At 41.6% G+C, this 18,869-nt stretch overlaps 1 protein-coding gene across 1 annotated transcript in view; it reads right to left on the bottom strand.

Annotated features, from left to right (window-relative positions):
• Window positions 1-305: 305 nt before the first annotated feature.
• Window positions 306-18,869, bottom strand: part of DCLK2 (doublecortin like kinase 2) — a gene marked incomplete at its 5' end in the record, with an annotated part of 108,095 nt that continues 89,531 nt past the window's right edge. The window contains 6 exons of the mRNA XM_015409029.1: window positions 306-1,486; window positions 8,876-8,992; window positions 10,360-10,440; window positions 14,484-14,580; window positions 16,448-16,525; window positions 16,846-16,979. Coding sequence (XP_015264515.1) covers window positions 1,271-1,486; window positions 8,876-8,992; window positions 10,360-10,440; window positions 14,484-14,580; window positions 16,448-16,525; window positions 16,846-16,979 — 723 coding nt within the window. The remainder of the gene's footprint in view (window positions 1,487-8,875; window positions 8,993-10,359; window positions 10,441-14,483; window positions 14,581-16,447; window positions 16,526-16,845; window positions 16,980-18,869) is intronic.

The following is an 18,869-nucleotide window of genomic DNA, read 5'->3' as shown; positions in this document are numbered from 1 at the left end:
TTGTGATAGAGAATGGATAGTCCTCTACTTTCCCCCCCCCCAATCTTTTAGCAAAATTGTTCATGTTTTGAGGTTTGCATCATTGACAGTAGACTCTGCCTTAAGGGTATGGGAAGCAGAATCTTGTCCTACTTATCTGGATCAATTCCAAATGACTCATTTTGACCCTGGCCACTCTGGCAACCAGCAACATTGGGACAAAGGAAATTAAATATGAGAACCATCTCAGACTGCCTTCCTAAATCCTAAAAAAGAAAAAAACAAACAAACAATTACTCTTTTCAAGAAGAATGTTTATTGCAGGTCTTAATAGTTCTAATATGAAGTAAATAGAAAATGACACAGAGTTGTTAAAAAGGAGTAAAAGGAAACAAATAGGCAGATTACATACACTATTGAAAAGCATTAAGAGAAAAGATACAACTCCATCTACCCTTGACTGCACATGTAGCATCACTGCTCTCTATTATTTCGGCTCTTCCTGAAATAAAAGCAGGGACTAATGGAAAAAACAAAATGGCAGAAGCATTCTGTGTTGGTAACCTGTAGTTCATCACTTTAGTTGGCTAAATATATACTCCATTGTAGATTATGCAACATGCAGCACACTTTATCTTCCAGACAATTCTTGTTGCTTGTAATCAGTACTGGCAAGGAATAGGAAGTGCAGAAGATGGGCAATTTCTGTAGAACAAACATTGTCTGAAAAGGCTTCCGCTACTGCAGTTTTCATACATATGAAAAATTCCCCCTTGATTATGTTACTTTTGTATCCAAATTCCACATGGTTTGAAGTCATGTTATCTAAACTTTAATTTGACAAAAAGAACTCCCCCCTTCACACACACCCTGCCTTTTCAGTAGTGCAGAGTTTGTCCACTAGGTCCAGTCTGTAGATGAAATTGCCTTTCAAGAGCAAGTCAGGAACTAAACTTTAAAGTTGCGTAGAAGAATGATTAGCACTTCCTCCTCTGCTGGGCCCACTGCAGAAAGTGTGGTGGGTGAGTCTTAATAACAATCTGTCTATCAAGATATGATTTCCAGCAGAGTAGATTAATTCATTAATGGTACCAATGTTGTTTGAAATTATATTTAAACATTAATTTTTAAAAAGATTAAGAATTTCCAAACTGAACTGCCAGTAGAGTACTAAAAACTACTGCATATACTACCTGCATTCTCTTTCAAACAGCTGTGGACAATCCATGGTAGGAACAGGATGAGAAACCAGTACTGGAGGATAGATTTCCAACTGAGCAGTGGACTTGGTTTACATGGATACTGCAGTATCATCATGACATGCTGACATGGGGTGTGTGGAGAGTTTAAGTGGCTCAGAAGCAGCAGGACAAAGTGCCTTGAGCCCAACCGCAGGAGATTTGTGAGCTGCAGCATTTTTCGTGGTGTTTTGCTTCCCAGCAGTTTGCCCAGATTCTTGACAGCGCTTGTTGCAGAAGATCTGCCTTTCTTTATCTAGAGCTGTGTTCTATAATGCAAACAAACATTTACATCACTTAGGGCTAGGATTTTCACACAGACACAGCAGACAGACACACACATCCATCCTTTGACACATGCACCAGGCTGAAGAAAAGGAGAAGTAACATAACACATCTTTGCCAAAGTTGTGGGTTCTCTGGATTTTTGGGGCTAGCTTTTTACATGCAGAGCACTGGCAACAAACTGCATGAAAACATGCTATTGCAGTGTCAATGGAATCAATTTTAATGAGCTGCTTGAACAAAAAGAGAGTTAAATGTCTCATTTGCAAGTCCGGTGAGGCAAAAGCAAACATGCACTATTAACAGAATGGACACAGCACTTCTTAAATTCCCAGACCCTGAGCTAGACATTGTTGCAACATAATTACTTGTTGCAACGTAATTAATTGTTGCCCCAGATGCGGATTTGCATTAAGGTACACCCCACTCAGAAAAGCACTACAATGAAGATGAGGTTGTGCAGACAGATGTGCACCCATTTCCACACTGACAACATACATAGATCACTCTTGAAGGATCAGAGTATCAACTATTAAGCAACAATACAGGTCTGGATCCAGCATGAAATTTCTGCTTACACAAGTGAAAACACAAGGACCGTGAAAGCCACCTTTGCCATGTCATATTTACTGTATCCCCATTTGCATTTCTGCTTGCACAAAATCTCATGCAACCAGTTTCTGGGCAGTATAATATATAGAGAGGAAAGTGCTGGTGTTGCATAAGATCTTGCACAAGTAGAACTGTGCTAAGTCCATTTATGTTTTCATTTGTGCAAGCCATTGCCTAGAAAAGTTAACATGCTGTGGTTAGAATAAGACATCAAAGTAGCAGGAGTCTTATGGTTTAGTTGACACCCAAAGAGAAACTCAATATGGGCGCTTCCTGGGGATGGGTTAGCTAAGACTTTTTGATCTATATTCACAACATCATACTGGTTTAACATGTGCCCCTATGGCATCGAGAATGCTACTGACTGTGCCAGTGTTTGCCCAACATATATTTTGTCTGTATGAAAATCTGGGATGTTTAGGAATACTCAAGTAGATGAGATTGATTTCTGTAAATACACACTAAAATTACAGTGACAAAAAGAACATAAATATGTATTGCCAGGTTACATTTGCAGTTACATATATGTCGTCCTAAGTGGAGTTTCATTTTTCTAAGCTCACTGACTTCAATGGACCTGGAGGAATGCAGTTGTTTATGATTCATTGCTAGAGCATTATCAAACCCAAGACCATTTAACATGTTTTACTGCCAAAACATTGTTATCACAATTTAAGAATGACATGAAATGCCAGGCACTAGCTCATTAATGTGACTTGAAATGGGATTGAATCATCTGGACTCCAAGATCAAATATTTATCCGTACTACATTTTAATTCACCATCATTTAAAAGGAATGTCAACTATGGGTGTCAACTTTTATTAAATGCCCCTCCCAAGGTGTTAAGTGATTATTACAACTTTGCCTGGCATTCTGGTGTTCAATACTAGAAATGCTGGTTTGTAATCCAGGGCACTTTATTATACCTAAGAGTTTACATTGTAGTTTGCTGCCACCTTCTACAGGTCCCTTACTACACTTAATACTACACTGCCCTGTTTACAGCCAGTTTGGTAATCCTGGATGGTTCTAGGTATACATACATTTGAGAAAGAATGTACCCAATATAATTTGTACAACCTAATTCCACTCAACTGGTTTGAAGTGTAAGAAACTGAACACTTCTAAAGAATTTTCATGAAGTTTATAATTTCACTTTTAAAAACCCCTAATATTTATACTGATACAACTTTTTGAGCATCTTTTTCCATATTGGGCAGTGTTTACTGGGAACTGGCAGTGAAATCTTCCTGTAGTATTAGTTGCAGAGGAGTCAGAATTACATAAGAACATAAGAGACGCCAATGTCAGATCAGGCCAAAGGCCCATCCAGTCCAACACTCTGTGTCACACAGTGGCCAGAATTAGTATACAAAATACAGTTTATCAAGACTTGCAAGGACTTGGGGAGGGGGAGGCATCTCATTTTCCCCAGTATCCTCCTCCTCACGATGTTTTCCTAGCAGCCCCCTTTCCTGCTTCCTTCTCTCCTTGCAACACACAGACCTACCTACCTTTATCTGCCCCCTCCCCAGCCTTCAGTTTTCCCTCATCTCCCCTGGCAGCCTTTCCTCTTCTCTTCTATCCACCTATCTTTTTATCTTCTTGTTACTTTCAGCCTCTCTCTCATTCCCTGTGTCCTCCCCTTCCTTCCACATTTTACCTTGATCAGTCACCCCCCTGTCCTGGGTGTGATCTTAGTCATTATGTTCCATTGACAAAGTACAAGCAAACTGCAAACGTTACATGGTAGAGAATAGCCGAGGTGACTCATTTGGTAACTTGCCACCAACCCCAAATGAGTCATGTGGTGACAAGCCACCCTCATCAAGAAAACTTGTGCAGGTTGTGTGGTACCAAGTCACCTAGCTAAGCTGTGCAGTCGTTGAGCCCAGGTGAATCAAGGAAATCACATGATGACAACACCCAGGTAAATCATGCGTGTTGCAAAATGAGTTGTGCAGTGGCTGCCACCAAACCTGGCTGACTTGCACAAGTTGAACCACAGAGAATTACCTGGATGAATCAAGTGGGCAAGTTTGTACAGTGTTGCTGGGCAAGTTTGTACAGTGAACATTATATGACCCAGGCAAGCTGCACACATTGCATGGTACTGAATTGCCCTGAAGAGTTGTGTAAAAATGTGCTAAATAATTAAAAAATGACTACAGTTTGTGCTAAATTCTTACTGTGTATAAATTACAAAATTACATATACAATATGCAAGGTAATGTTATAGGACCATCCTATGAAGATTCCAGGTAAACATTTCAGAATATTTTCCTCAGAGATGGACAAATAGCAATTCATGTGAAACTGATGATAAAAAGAGTACAGTAAATAATGTTTTAAAATATTTTAACATAATATAAAACAATTTTAACATGATTTTTAACAATGTAATTTTTACTTAACTTAAAGAAAATTTATAGCGTATTCTGAGATAAAAATACCTGCAATAACTACATTTTATCAAGACTCCGTTATTATTTGGTAAGCGCCCATCAGTTTCTATGTAAAGCCAATAAATATCTATTATTATTCAAAAGTAATGCAAAACTATACCAAACCAAAAACAAGAAAATAACTTTCCGCTTTGATAAGCTATGGCTCATTAAGACAACATGAAAATTGGGTAAGCTTTGGCTCATTTCAATTTTGATATAGTTTTGCCTTGCTTTTGAATAATAATAGATATTTATTGATTTTTACATAGAACCTGATTCACACTTACCAAATAATAACGGAGTCCTGATAAAATACAGTTATTGCAGGGATTTTTATCACAGAATATGCTATAAATTTTGTTTAAATTATGTAAAAATTACATTGCTAAAAATCATGTTTAAATTATGGTTAAAATATGTTAAAATATTTAAAACATTATTTACTGTACTCTTTTTATCATCAGATTCAGATGAATTGCTATTTGTCCATCTCTGAGGAAGATATTCTGAAATGAATATCTTTGGAGTATGGTCCTATAACATTACCTTACATATTGTATCTGTATTTTTGGAATTTAGACACAATAAGAATTTAGCACAAATTGTATTCATTGTTTTATTTATTTAGTGCATTGTTACATAGTTTTCTTCCTTCTCTTTGCGACTATGGACTATGGCAGGGGGAAGCACCCTTTCCAAAGCTGTTTTGGCCTCCTAGTCCATTCCGTGCCCCCCCCCCAATTTTTGACTGACATAAAACAGGGCTTGAAAGCGGAAATGCCGCTGTGGTTGCCTAGCAACCACCCTAAATGGCCACCAAGATCTCAGTGGGCATTCATTTCTTAAAGCTACAGATGTTGTTGTTAGCCATTCAGTCATGTCTGACTCTTGGCGATTCTATGGGCCAGCTCTCTCCACATTTTCCGATCTTATACTGTTTCTTTGAGTCGCTCCGTGCTCAGGCTGGTGTTGACTTTTCTGGTGTCTAGCCACCGTGTTTCTTGGTGGTCCGGCTTCCTTTTGCCGCTAACCAATACAAGCATATTTACTTTTGTTGTGAGTTTTTCTGCATGACATGGCCGAAATAAACCAGTCACAGTTTTGTACTTTCTGGTTTTATGCGCTCCAATACTTGCTTGTCACCTTTGCTGTCTAAGGAATGTGCAGGAGCTACAGATATTGCTCTATTATTTTGAAAAGTTTTAATCCTGAATGCATTCTTTAAAGATTTCAATTGCTTTCATGCCTTCATTGGGTGGATTTTTAAAATCCACACTATGGTCCAGTTCAGAATTAGATACATGATGGTAAAGCTTCCTTTGGACTATACCCTATTCAATTCTGATATCAGTTCCACATTCATATACTTCCCTATCTAAAACAAACTTCCTCTTCAGAGAAAACGAGAAGACTAAGGTGAACCTATCTTTCTGATTTGCTAGTTTTCAATGAACATGGACCCCCCCATTTTTTTCCAAATACACAATTTTACTATGCACACTTAAATCTGAAGCAGCAGAGTCCATATTTGATTCTACTGAATATATAAAGGAGCTCCCAAGACTGCTTAGGTCTCAAGCAACTTTACTGGTCATCAGATAACAAAATTATTGCATAAGTATCTGATTGTTGTTAGGTAGCATAGACAAAGATTTTATGGAATTGTGTTGGTCAACAAAAAAAGAGTACAAAACCAAAAATCATCCCATACCCTTTAAGACCAAACCAAAATATCACAAAACATAGTGCAAGCTTTCAAGTTCTCCAGAACTCTTCATCAGATGAAATGTTCAGAATAAAGGACAAAAAGCCTCGGGCCACTGTGGAAAGGTCTACAGTGTACAAAGTCCCAGAACAGAATAGAGGATGTGCTGCAGATTTAGTAGGACTGATGGAACTAGAATACAGAGGCACGTTTCTCCATTTGAAAACATAAATGCTAGTACAGCTAGAAAAGGGATACTGAAACACTAATTTATGAAAAACATTGGCGATGGCAGCAGAGATTGCCATGAGCAGGAGCAGAATACCGCAGAAACCTTTTTGAGGCGCTCTTTGTCTACAGAAAGCTAAAGAGCTGCTCCATTTTAAAAGGAATCTGCTTACAAAGAAGGCTGTGGCTCACAGCTTTTGTCACAGGTTCAGCCCCAGTTAGAACACAGGTACAGGAAAGCCTTTTGTCCTCCTCAAGCCTTGGAAAGCCAGTGCCAGAGTAGACTAAACTGAGCTAGACAGACCAACAGTCTGACTCTGTACAAGTCAGGTTTGTGTACATGTTCAAATACACAGGACACCATACATGAGTGAAATGATGCAGACATATAAATGCAATGAAAAAATGTCCTATGCTGCTTCTGCATAAGACAGGTATCCCCACCTCAGACTGCAATCGGGTTACTTCTCCTTTTCTGTCAGACTCTAAAATAATATGTTGTAATGTGGCAAAAAAAAGCAGCATAGTTAGTACATACCATTGCCTTGGACCTACTCAGAGGAAAGCAATGCAGGCATTGGGAAAGGAAGCAAAAGAGGAAGCAAGGGACAGACACTAGACTTACTTGAAGCAGAACCAATAGTTTTGCAACATTTACAAATACAATCAACCACATTCTGAAAAAAGCAGCACTAAAATTATTTCAATGTAGAATTTTATGCATTTTTTTAAAATCACAAGGAACAGCGGCAAACCATCCTTTAAATGTAATTCATTCTTCTACCACACGAGGGCTTTATCTGCCTTAGCTCAAATTTTCAGAGGAAAAACAGTTTTCTGATTTTTTGCAACACAAGACTGAAAATGAATTAGGATTCAGTGAAGATATTAATCTGTATGGGTTGGAAGAAGAAACTGGATGCTTACCACAGAAGTGAAACAAATGTGACAGTAACTATTATATTGTATAGCCCATGTCTTCCACTTAAACATTTTCTGATTTCCCTAAAATGTTGTGTGTTTTGTAATAAACATAAACCCTAACAGTAAAGGTAGGAAGGACTTTTGGTTCCTCCCCCATCCACCCCGGTTTCTGTCATATCCTATATTTTGCTATGGCCAATTCACACTTGTCAGAATTAATTAGCAGGTAATGGGAGGAAGAAAAAAGGAGGTCTTGAACAAAAATCAAATTTAGTTGTTCGGTCCTTTCAGAAGTTATCCTCTCTCTTGATTCTCATCTAATTAATGCAGCAAGTGACCAGATTTTTTAAAAAACAAACCCATTTACTTACTACCAAAGAGCCTGCTCTCTGTATGTTTTCTCAGAATTCAGTGTGGCTTAGTTTCCAGTAAGCATGCCTAAGATTTCAGCCTTTATGAGCAAGGAAGGAGATAAGGCAGAGAAAATGGGAAGTTAAAAACGTGTAGGGGGGATGCTTCATTGACTGGAAGCAAAATGATCAGGCCAGAGAATTAGAAAACTCCACACCAATAAAAAGCCATAAGCTACATTATTCTGAAGACTGGAGGCAAGCTTAAAAGGGCATGCAAACTGGAGAGCAGCTAAGAGTTAGAATTTAAAATCACTCTATTTAATAATGTATTTGATACCAGGTTTCTGCTTCAGGTTTATCCATAGTCTCAACAATACAAAGTATGAAGCTCTGAGGTTCCTCAGACTGTCAAGTCAAACTGTCAAACAAAATGCAAGCAACAGTATCAGCCTAAAATAGTTTGCCCTTCTTTCTGCTCTTGTATTTGGTTCTAATTTTTTTTTAAAACCACTACATTTAAAGCCGTCATGCATCACAAACACAGCCACATAAACGGGTCCACATCCTGAAACAAGTAGGTAATATAATCTTTCCACATACCAAAAGTTTTCCTTTCCAATCTAAAATGGATTTCAAGTGTCCTATTGGCATGTCAGTGACCATTGTGCTGCATGTTAGTGATGCAATGCAAACAGAAACTGAACACTAACTTAAGCATCATCTTTAAGAACTTCATTGCCAAAAGGCTGTATTTTATGAGACAAAAATTCATTTCAGCCACAGAGATAACAGTTGAAAACCAACTATGACAGGGCTGAACGACAACAGAAGATGGAAATGGAAGAATTGTTTGCTGAGAATAATAACTTTTGATTATTCAGAGTAATCTGAATATGAAAAGTCATTTCTGTAATTCCTTTCCAAGTACTGTTCTTAAAAATGCATGCGCATGCCCACACATCCAATGTGAAAGAAATACAGACACAATGAGGAATGTGCACTGTTATTTTTTCACTGGAAGGATTTAACATGATTCTATTTTTTGAAGATTAAATGGCTGATAGGTTAGTGAATAATTAATGACAAAGATGTATTTGCTTACCATGATGACAGAAACCCCTGCGGTTGGGTTATTCTGTTTGGGTAGTGTGTTGTTAAAGTGCTGCTTTAATTTACCTGTTACTTCAGCTTGCATATTATTCTCCTGGGAGGTATCATCCTAGTTAAAGGAGGAGGGGAAAAATCAACAGCAACACATATTTTAATACAGCAATTTCCTTTTTTGTGGAGTGGGATGGATAGCTAGTCTGGACAGGGATTTCTCCTCTGTGACTTGGCAGGTAGTTCAGTTTGAGGAAAACTCTAAAAACACAATACAGATGAAATTGTTGGAATAACAAGAGGCTTGATTTAGTAATGCTACTGTCAACATTATTAATCATCAAGCATCTTTGCTGTGATACAGCTCTTTTGCTCTAACAAAATGCTTAATAAACTAAAGAAAAAGTGTTTACATGTTGAACTGATTCCCCAGACACTTGCGCCTCTTTTAATTGACAAATTTATTTCAGCACATTATGCAGAAAGGGCCTATTAAAATATGAAGGGGATCAACCCCAAACCTCCAAGAGACCCATGCAGAAAAATAGGCTTCAGGACATAAATCCAGGGCCCTCCTGTTTTGTACTTTTACTAAATGAGAATCTTCCTCCAAAGCAGGAAACACTTCATCTGTCAGAGGAACACTCTCAGTCAGTGAAAGGCTGTCTTAATCTATTTGGATTCCACCCCAAATGCACAGCTAATCTGTGCTTATCAACCATTGTTTGGGGCTGGACTTTAAGCTCTCTTCCTATCCAACAAGTCACCTGTACTGTTAGGAGGACTGATTGATCATTCATTGTTGATGAAGAAAGTATTCAGTGCCACACTGCCTTATAGCAATCACACTGGGAGCAACTTCAGATGATACAGATAAGCCACTGGCCACCTCAGCCTCTTCTGCACTCAGTGAATACAGCACATGCAAGTTTTCTATTATGACTAACTAGCAGTAAAGCCCGTTGTGAAAGCAATACAACGGGATCTAGAAAGAGGCTCTGGGGCAGTGCTCTGGCTTTGGGAAACAGTGTCAATTTGCTGTGGTGACCTTAGCAGGGTATAATGACAGAGTCCACTGTTTTCTCCAGAGGAACTGATCTCTGCTACCTGAAGAGCAGTTGTAATTGTGAGTAATCTGTAGCCCTCACCTGGAGATTGGCAACAATTGTTACCCAGGACAAAATGGCTGGTTTGGAGGGTGGAGTCATAGACTATTTATGAGCCATTTTAAACCAGTAAAAAAGAGCAAAAGTCCAGTAGCACCTTAAAGACTGACATGGCTACCCATCTTGATCTATCTCCGTTTTAAAACACACACACCGTAGAAGAGAGAGTATGGAGGTAACTCGCAGCATGCTGAGTCATCACATAAAGTTTGGACTTCACCATTAGCTGTAGTCCAAAACAGCAGGGCTTTAACTCAGTGAGAGCTTCTTTAGAGGTAACTCTGTTTAAATGTGCAGAATAAGAAGGCATGTTACTCACCGACACCCAGGGGTGGTTTAAAATCTGAGATGCTGTATATCGTGCTTCCACATTTACTTGTAACATCAGACTAATTAACTCCTGAGAAAAAAGGAGAGAGAGAAAATGAGCATTGATATGATATGGCTCTTTTGGTCAGAGCTTTAAGCCTGGGTAATCACATTAACCTGAGACACTCCTTTTGCTAAGAACATCTTATATTTTAATACTGAAGTCCACCAAATTTTGGATACTTAAATCCAGTGGCTGGGAATGTGAACAGGCAAGATGGACCTTTCTACAAACCTGAAATGGGCCCCTGGTTTGCTGAAAAATGTGAAATCTAAAAAAACACATTGGGGTGTTTTTAAAAAGCAGAAAATAATAAAAGGAGCATCTGTAGCTTTAAGCAACAGATCCTCTCAGTGGCTGTTGCTAGGCAACCACAGGTTACAAGGTTTGGTTCTGTCAGTAAAAACTAGAGGGAGGGAACACAGTCCTTTCCAGGCCTATTTTGGCCTTTGAGGGAGGGCACCTTTGGGCCAGGCCTGACTAGGGTTGGTAGCTCCAGGTTGGGAAATTCTTGAGAGATTTTGTGGTGAAGTCTGCAGAGGGAAGGGTTTGAGGAAAGGAGAAACCTCAGGCAAATATAATGCCATAGAATTCACTCTAGAGAATTCTATGCAGCCATATTCTCCAAGATGACAGATCTCTGTCACTTGGAATTCAGCTGTAACTCTGAGAGATCTCCAGGCCCCACCTGGAGACTGGCAACCCTAGGCCTGGGAGCAACCTATGGGTTACCTGATACCACCCAACTTCCATAATTCCACTAGGCATGGCTGCTTGCTACTGTTCAACAGCAGCCACCCAATAAAGGCCAGTATGGTGGTCAGAGTAGGGTCTAGGGACCCAGGTTCAAATTTCCATCTGGCTGTGGAAGCTCACTGGGTGATTTGGACCATTCACATCCTTTTCAGCCTAACCTACCTCACAGGGTTATTGTTTGGATAGAAAGGAGGAGAGGAGAATAATGTAAGCTGCTTTAGTCCCCACTGTGGAGAAAGGTGCAGTATAAATGAACTAAACAAATAATAAAAATAGCTGAAGATGGGAGGCAGATAAAAGGTTGGTTGGTGAATGACTAAGAAGGAGAGAATGAGGCAGGGAAAGGGGTGAGGATATGGGGGTTGCCAGAAGGACAGAAAGAGGAAATAGTGTGGGAAGGGGTGGTAAGAGGAGAAAGTGAGGTGCCACCCCACAAATCCTTGAGGGTTCCCTACCATGCAAGTGGACCTTGCCCAGTAGCTGCCACCGCACAACTGGACTACAGTTTTCCTACGTACAGGCTGCTAGCGGGGGGGACATCCTAGAGATTTGGGAGGTGGAGCCTGGGAACTGGGATTTGAGGAGGGGAGGGGGCTCAGATGGGTTTAATGCCATAGACTCCACCATCCAAAGCAACCATGTCTTCCGTGGAAACTAGTGTTGTCAACCCCCAGGTGGGGGCTGGAATCACCTGGAATTACAATTGCTCTCCAGATGACAGGGATCAGTTCCTCTGGAGAAAATGGCTGCTTTGGAGGGTGGACTCTATACCCTGCTGTGGTTGCTTCCTTACCCAAACCTGGCCCTTTCAAGGCTTCACCCCCAAATCTCCATGAATACCCCAAGCTGGAGTTGGCAATCCTAAAGGGAAACTGATCTCTTTAGCTGGGAGATCCGTTGTGATTCCAGGAGATCTCCAGGCCCCACCAGGGGTTGGCAACCCTAGAAGGGAAAGATAGCAAGGAAAAGGGGGAGATCCTATGGAGGCTTTCAAGAATGGGAAAGGGGAAATCGTGGATGGCGGGAAAGGAGATATTTTCCGCAAATCCTTGCGGGTTCGCACTTGTTTTTTTTCTCTCCAAATTTTCATTTTTCTTAGACTCTGAGTTTACATTCTCCCAAACAGTTGTCCCTACTCCTTTGTAGAAGTGCAATCAGAACAGGCTGATTCCTCAGTGCTTGTGCGGCTTTGTCATTGACTAACACCACCTCAGCCTTCTCTGAATTGGCTTCAGTTTACTGGCCCCCCATCCCATTATTTTTGCAAGTATTTGTTAAGGACTTTCAAACACCCATCCAACCCAGTTGTTAGGCAGAAATAGAGCTGGGTGTCATGCACACATTAGCAGCACCTCACTCCAAATTCCCAGATGATAATTTCCAGAGGTTTCATATAGATGTTTCCTGGATGACACATCGGCATTGGATCCATTCCAGTCAGGCTTTTGCCCCCACTAAGGGACGGAGATGGTGTTGGTTACCCTGACAGACAGTATCCACAGACATCTGGAATGAGGCGGGTTGCTGCTGCTGCTGCTGCTGCTGCTGCTGCTGTTACTTGATCTCACAAAAGCATTTTACACAATTGACTACAACCTACTGACCCACCGCCTTACCGATGTGGGAGTCCTTGAGGTAGTCTTGAATGGCTTTCCTCATTTCTCCTCAGTCAGGAACAGAGGGTGGCACAGGGGGAGAGGGTGTCAACTAGGTACACCTTAATATGTGGGGTTCCTCAGGGGGCAATCCTCTCCACAATGTTATTCAACATCTGTATGCGGCCACTCGCCCAGCTAGTGTGGAGTTTTGGGCTGGGGTGTCACAGTACGCTGATGACAACCAACTATACCTGTTAATGGACAGCCGCCCAGATACTGCCCTGCATAACTTGGCCGTGGGTTTGGAGGCCGTGGTGGGATAGTTAAAAAGAGCCAGCTGAGACTGAATCCAACAAAGAGGTTCTGTCGCTGGGGAGGGGCTTCAGGGTTGGGGCACAAACTTCCCATTCTTGATGGGGTGCCATTGACACCAGCGCAAGCCATCAGGAGTTTGGGCATGGTCCTGGATGCCTCCTTATCCATGGAGGCCCTGGTCACAAATGTTGCCAGGCTGGTGTTCTTCCATCTACATAACGTGCGGCAACTAGCCCCTGTTGCACCCTGACCTAGCCACAGCTCTTGGTTGAGAACGGTGACAGGGTCTGTCATGGCTGGCACCCCTCCTTTATTCCATCTTTTCTTTCAGCCTCCTCCTTACCTGACCTGCGAGGTGGCAACAAAGTCCAGAACTGGCTTAAAATTTGATTCATGGACACCATCTGGGAACTGTTTTTGAGACTGTATTGAATGATTTATTATTGTGACTTAATTGATGTTTATGTTGTACATCGCCCAGAGCCCTGTGAACTCAGGGATTGGGCGATCCATAAATTTAATGTATAAATAGAATGAAATAAATAAATAAGACCATTTGGTGTAGTGGTTAAGTGCGTGGACTCTAATCTGGGAGAACCGGGTTTGATTCCCCACTCCTCCACTTGCACCTGCTGATGTGACCTTGGGTCAGTCACAAGCTCTGGCACAGCTGTTCTTGAAAAAGAGCAGTTTGTGTCAGAGTTCTCTCAGCCCCATTCACCTCACAGGGTGTCTGTTGTGGGGAGGGGAAGGGAAAGGAGTTTGTAAGCCGCTCTGAGACTCCAAGTGAAGGGCGGGGTATAAATCCAATCTCCTCCTCCTCCTCTCCTCCTCCATGGGGAGCAATATGGACCCTAGAAAGATCTCACAATATAAACGCCATGAGGCCAAACATAAGTCCATTCTGGGTAAATAACAACAAAACCATTGAAGTTGTTAGGAGAAACTAATCCTCATAGGTCGGATGATAACACACAAACACAGGAATGTTAAGTAGGCACTAAATCCTGGTGAAGTTTTTCTGAACTATTAAAACTAAAGCTTGAAGCAATAATAGGGGTGGCACAAATCAATTGCTTCTTGTTCCCACAGCAACACTCCCTTCTCTGGTTCTCTGTCTTTTCCTTTGAGTCAAGACCATGAACATATGTCAAAACAGAAAACTACTTATACTGAGAGACACTGAAGTTAGAGAATTATCTGAAATTGTGATTAAAGTAAAATACTGTACCAACAACACTACTTCAGGAACACAGAGAAAGGGCATGAAGGTTACACACCATGAGATCACTGTATTTTCAGCATACCAGGTTCTCTGCAGCCAGTTATAGTAGAAGACTAAGCCTAACTGTAAGGAATGCTTGCATAAATTCAAAACCCATCATCATTAATACAACCCAGTACCTTAGCAGAGTCAGTGATGTTATCCCAGTATGGAGAAGGAAACTCCAGCTTTCCAACAAGGATCTGATCAAACAGATCTTCTTGGACATTGTTCTCACTGTGGATCAAGGGAAGCCAAAAAATAATTCAACATACTGGTTAGAATTAACATATTTAAAATTGGGAAATGATTAATCAGATCACAGATGAACCAGATTGCCCTTGTTTTCACTTTTGTGTGAAGAGAACAACTGGGGAGGAATATTTCTAGCCGCATCACATCCAATAAGGTACATATGAGCACCACAGTAGTACATAAAGTAAGATCAACATTCACTAATCCAGTTTGATGTAGTAGTTATTGTGCTGGTCACAGGTTCAAGTCCACATGTATCCATGGATCCCAGTGGTTGATCTTGAGCCAGCCAGTCTCTCATTCTACCCTACTGCACATGAGTGCAAAACAAAAGATAGGATAACCCTGCAGATCATCTTCACTTTCTTGGAGGAAGGGTGTGATAAAATGTCTGACAGTTATTTACTATAACCTGTGCCAATGGTCATACACATTTGTATGCATGAACACAGATACCAATGAATCCCTGAACTTGCAAACTTTAGGTAAATAAGAGGGATATTGTGAATATTTTATATTTAGTAATAATAATTATCATATGGCATTGTGTGTAGAATAGCCAGGAGATCTTAATATTGTCTGGCAGCCATAAGTTCTAGCTCTTTTAGTGTAATGCACCATTAGGTGGCAAACTAGACTTGTTTTTAAGGCAAAAGATGTTTCGGAGGTGGTTTGCCATTGCCTGCATCTGGTATTCCTTGGAGGTCCCCCTTCCAAATAGTAGCCAAGGCCAACCCTGCTTAGCTTCTAAGATCTTACAAGATCAGGCTAGTCTGGGCTATCCATGTCAGGTTCTGTATTTACTCCTGTCTAAACTGGGGAGTCTGGTGCAGATAGCCCAAGCTAGCAGAGGCAGGCAAAGGCAACCACCTCTGTTTGACTCTTTCCTTGAAAAACCTACATGGTTGCCACAAGTCCACTGTGACTTGACAGCACTTTCCATTACCAAATAGGTGAGAGGGTATACAAGTAAGCTCTTGTCTATCTGCAAACTGAAGCAAGTTCTGGGAAAACAAAATTATTTTCCTTTACAGTGCAAGCAGGAGCAGCTACTAAAAGCTAATGATACTGGAAAAGTAATTGTTAATCCATTACTTCCAGCATTTGCAGTTATCTTTTCATAGATGTTCTGCAGAAGCTACCTTGCTCACTTGAAATGGTACAAAACAAGCACTGCTAGTTGCCATAAACTACAGAATATGAAGCAATATCTTTATTTCCCTCAAATCAGTAGGCTCTGGGGTTATTTACAGCTACACAGGTCCATTTCACACATTCACTTGCAGAAGTATAAATAATTTGCAAACCTGGAAGTCCTGTATCACAGGCATGTCTTAACTAAGCTAAATGAAGCTACTTGACCAACCAAAAGTTTACAGCTACTAAAATGGAATGTTTTAAATACATTTACAATATGTATTGTAAAATATGTACTTTACAATATGTTTGGAACTTCTGAGGTCATATTCAGTGTATGGATTACAATTACGTGCTAGTCCAGCTCGTAACACTAGAGGGCGAGCTCTGCATGCTTAATACAATGAAACTATGTACTGAAGCATGACATTCAAGGAGAATATAAAGATGGAGAAACCAGTTTTGTGTTTGGAAATTACGCCTACCTCTGTTAAAACAATATAATGTACTCAACTCTACCTATAAACATATTGCTTTTTTCCTGAATATACTGATGGCAGATGAACTAAAGGCATTGGAATTATCTGAACGTGAGGAAGGAATGAAAATGGAACGAAGCCAGCTGAAATAGGAAAAAGAATGGAGATATATTTATAATAAAAATATGGAAATGTTGTGGGTAGGGAGAAACAATACTTTTTTACAATCTTACCTACGAAATGGTGGAAACCCACATAGCAATATATAAGTGATGACCCCTGCAGCCCAGATGTCCACCTTTAAGCCATAACTATAAAAAAGAAGAAGTGAGTGTGTAATGTCTTTTACATATACTGCAAAAAAATTCATATTAAGGTTTCAGATTTACAGGCATGTAACTGTGTGTGGTTTTTTTTAAATTTGAGCCTGATACATCTTGCCCTCCACCTAGAACACACTGAAGGCTGTATTGAGTGAATCCAACTTTGGAATTTATTATACAGAATATAATAAAACGTCAATTATCCACCTATCACATATTCAAACCTCACTATGTTGCATTTTAGTCCATACCAAAAATGACATTAACTATATTGACAGAGAGAATCCATTTTAAATCCATATTCTCACCCAGTCTCTGCAATAATTTCTGGAGCCACATAAGTAGGTGTGCCACAGACTGTATACAATGGTCCTTCAACCACTGTGGCAAGTCCAAAGTCTCCCAACTTCAAGGACTTAGTTCCATCAGAATACTCACAGACCTGGGGAGGCAGGGCGAAAATAAAGAAGGTTTAGTAATTTATATATGGAAATACAGATACAACAATACTAGTGTCTTACTGTATTGCTGTAAAGATTAGTGCCATAGAATTTGTGAAGTTCATGGTGCAATTAAATACTTTACAGTAACACCCCCCATCTTAAAAAAAAGCTTGGCAGATGAGGAGGCAGTGGCAGCACAAATGGTGGGGCACCTTCCCGGGTACCTGGTCCACCACCAGGGGCTCTTCTTGGCATCTTGTGGTACAAGCAGCGGGGAGCATGTGGAGACCCTCTGCAGGCGGTGCCCAGTGGGGGGCTCTCCTCACAGAGCTGCAGCGGGTGGCGCGGGGAGCACAGGGACCCTCGGGCCTTGCCAGTCTTGGGGCACAGGGCAGAGGTGCAGAGCCAAATCCTGTAGGCCAGGCATCCTCCCCCCTCCCTGCCCAGAAGCCGCTTCGCCCTCGGCAGCAGCGAGGTGGCTCCCACCATCCTACCCAAAGCGCGGTGCTGGCCACTGACTGCCCGTGTCCCAGACCCACGCACGGCCGTACTCCCCCTCCACAGCACTGGGCTGCTGCGGGGAAGGCGGGTGGGCAGGCAGGCAGGATCAATTAGTTTCCAGGCCTGGCGGCCCTCCTTGCATCTGGGCAGGGATGCATGAGTCTATCTGGACTGGCAGACCTGGAAGGGGTGGGGTGGGGAGGCTACAGGCAGGCCTGACCTGGGAGGGGGCAGTGCTGTGCATCTCCATGGTTGGGGGGCAGCTGTACCAAGACCACCCTCCTTCCCCCTATCCAAGAGCGCCATGCTTGACCGGGAGGCCAGCCCCAGCCCCCCCCCCGGTAAATTGGAAAGCTTATGCCCTTGCTAGCTCCTTCCCAGCTTGCAAACAGCATCCTCCTTTTGATGGCCAGCATTTGGGGATGCCATGTCTCCAGGGGGGACCTGGGGATCATCTGTACTTTCACCCAGTGTTCCCTCTAAGCTGAGTTAGTGTGAGCTGGCTCACAGTTTTTTAGCCTCCGGCTTTTGTCTTAGCTCAGGAAGAATGGCTCCAGAGCAAACTAATTTATGCAGAAGCCAAATAACTTGCTCACAGTTCTAATGCTAGTATCTCACAAAGTAGAATTTTTGCTTGCAGGACTCCACAGCTTAGAGGGAGCATTGCAGAGTTACAGCTTATCTCCTGCCTATAGATATCAGTTCCCAGGCATATAATGAATGCTGTGGAAGGAGGACTCCATGGCATGGTACTCCATTGAAATCCCTGTTCTCCCCAGATGTAGTATCTCATGTATCTCAGTGGTCCAGGCATTTCAATGGGGTCGCCATTGTGCTGTTTTGGTGTTGTGTTATAGCGCTATAGCGCTCTTAAAAGAACGTTTAAAAAAAAGATGGAGATCGCCCACGCGGGCGAAAAAGAGCAGGAAAACCTTGTCATTGGAGGAAGCACTATGGGGGCATTTTACACAGTACCCCGTAGCACTTCAGGAATGGTATAGAAAATTGAAGACCGCCTGGAAGTAGTTTGCAGGTAAAACAGCTCAGGAACGCTTCCCTAACGGGACAGGAGCATTTATGTATGAAAGGGCAATATATTCTGTTAGGGAACCAATACTAAAATGGTTCTGTCTGAAATGTCAGTACAGAAACCATTAGTGAACAGTTCCTGAAACGTAAAATATCAGCTGTCTGAAATTCCCCATTGACTTCATTAAGTCAAATGTATTGTATCCCCACTTCCAGTTCTACTGTGCTACCAATCTATGGGCACTGTAAACATACATGGAGGAAAGAGCTAGACCAGGGGTGGCCAAACTGCGGCTCGGGAGCCACATGCAGCTCTTTCACACATATTGTGCCGCTACCGGCAGGGGTGCCCAGGTAGC

This window comes from Gekko japonicus, unplaced genomic scaffold (genome assembly GCF_001447785.1).
Source record: "Gekko japonicus isolate JY-2015 unplaced genomic scaffold, Gekko_japonicus_V1.1 scaffold24, whole genome shotgun sequence".
NCBI classification, from domain to species: domain Eukaryota; kingdom Metazoa; phylum Chordata; class Lepidosauria; order Squamata; family Gekkonidae; genus Gekko; species Gekko japonicus.
The sequence above is the reverse complement of the archived record's forward strand: the minus strand, read 5'-3'. Positions and strand labels throughout refer to the sequence as shown.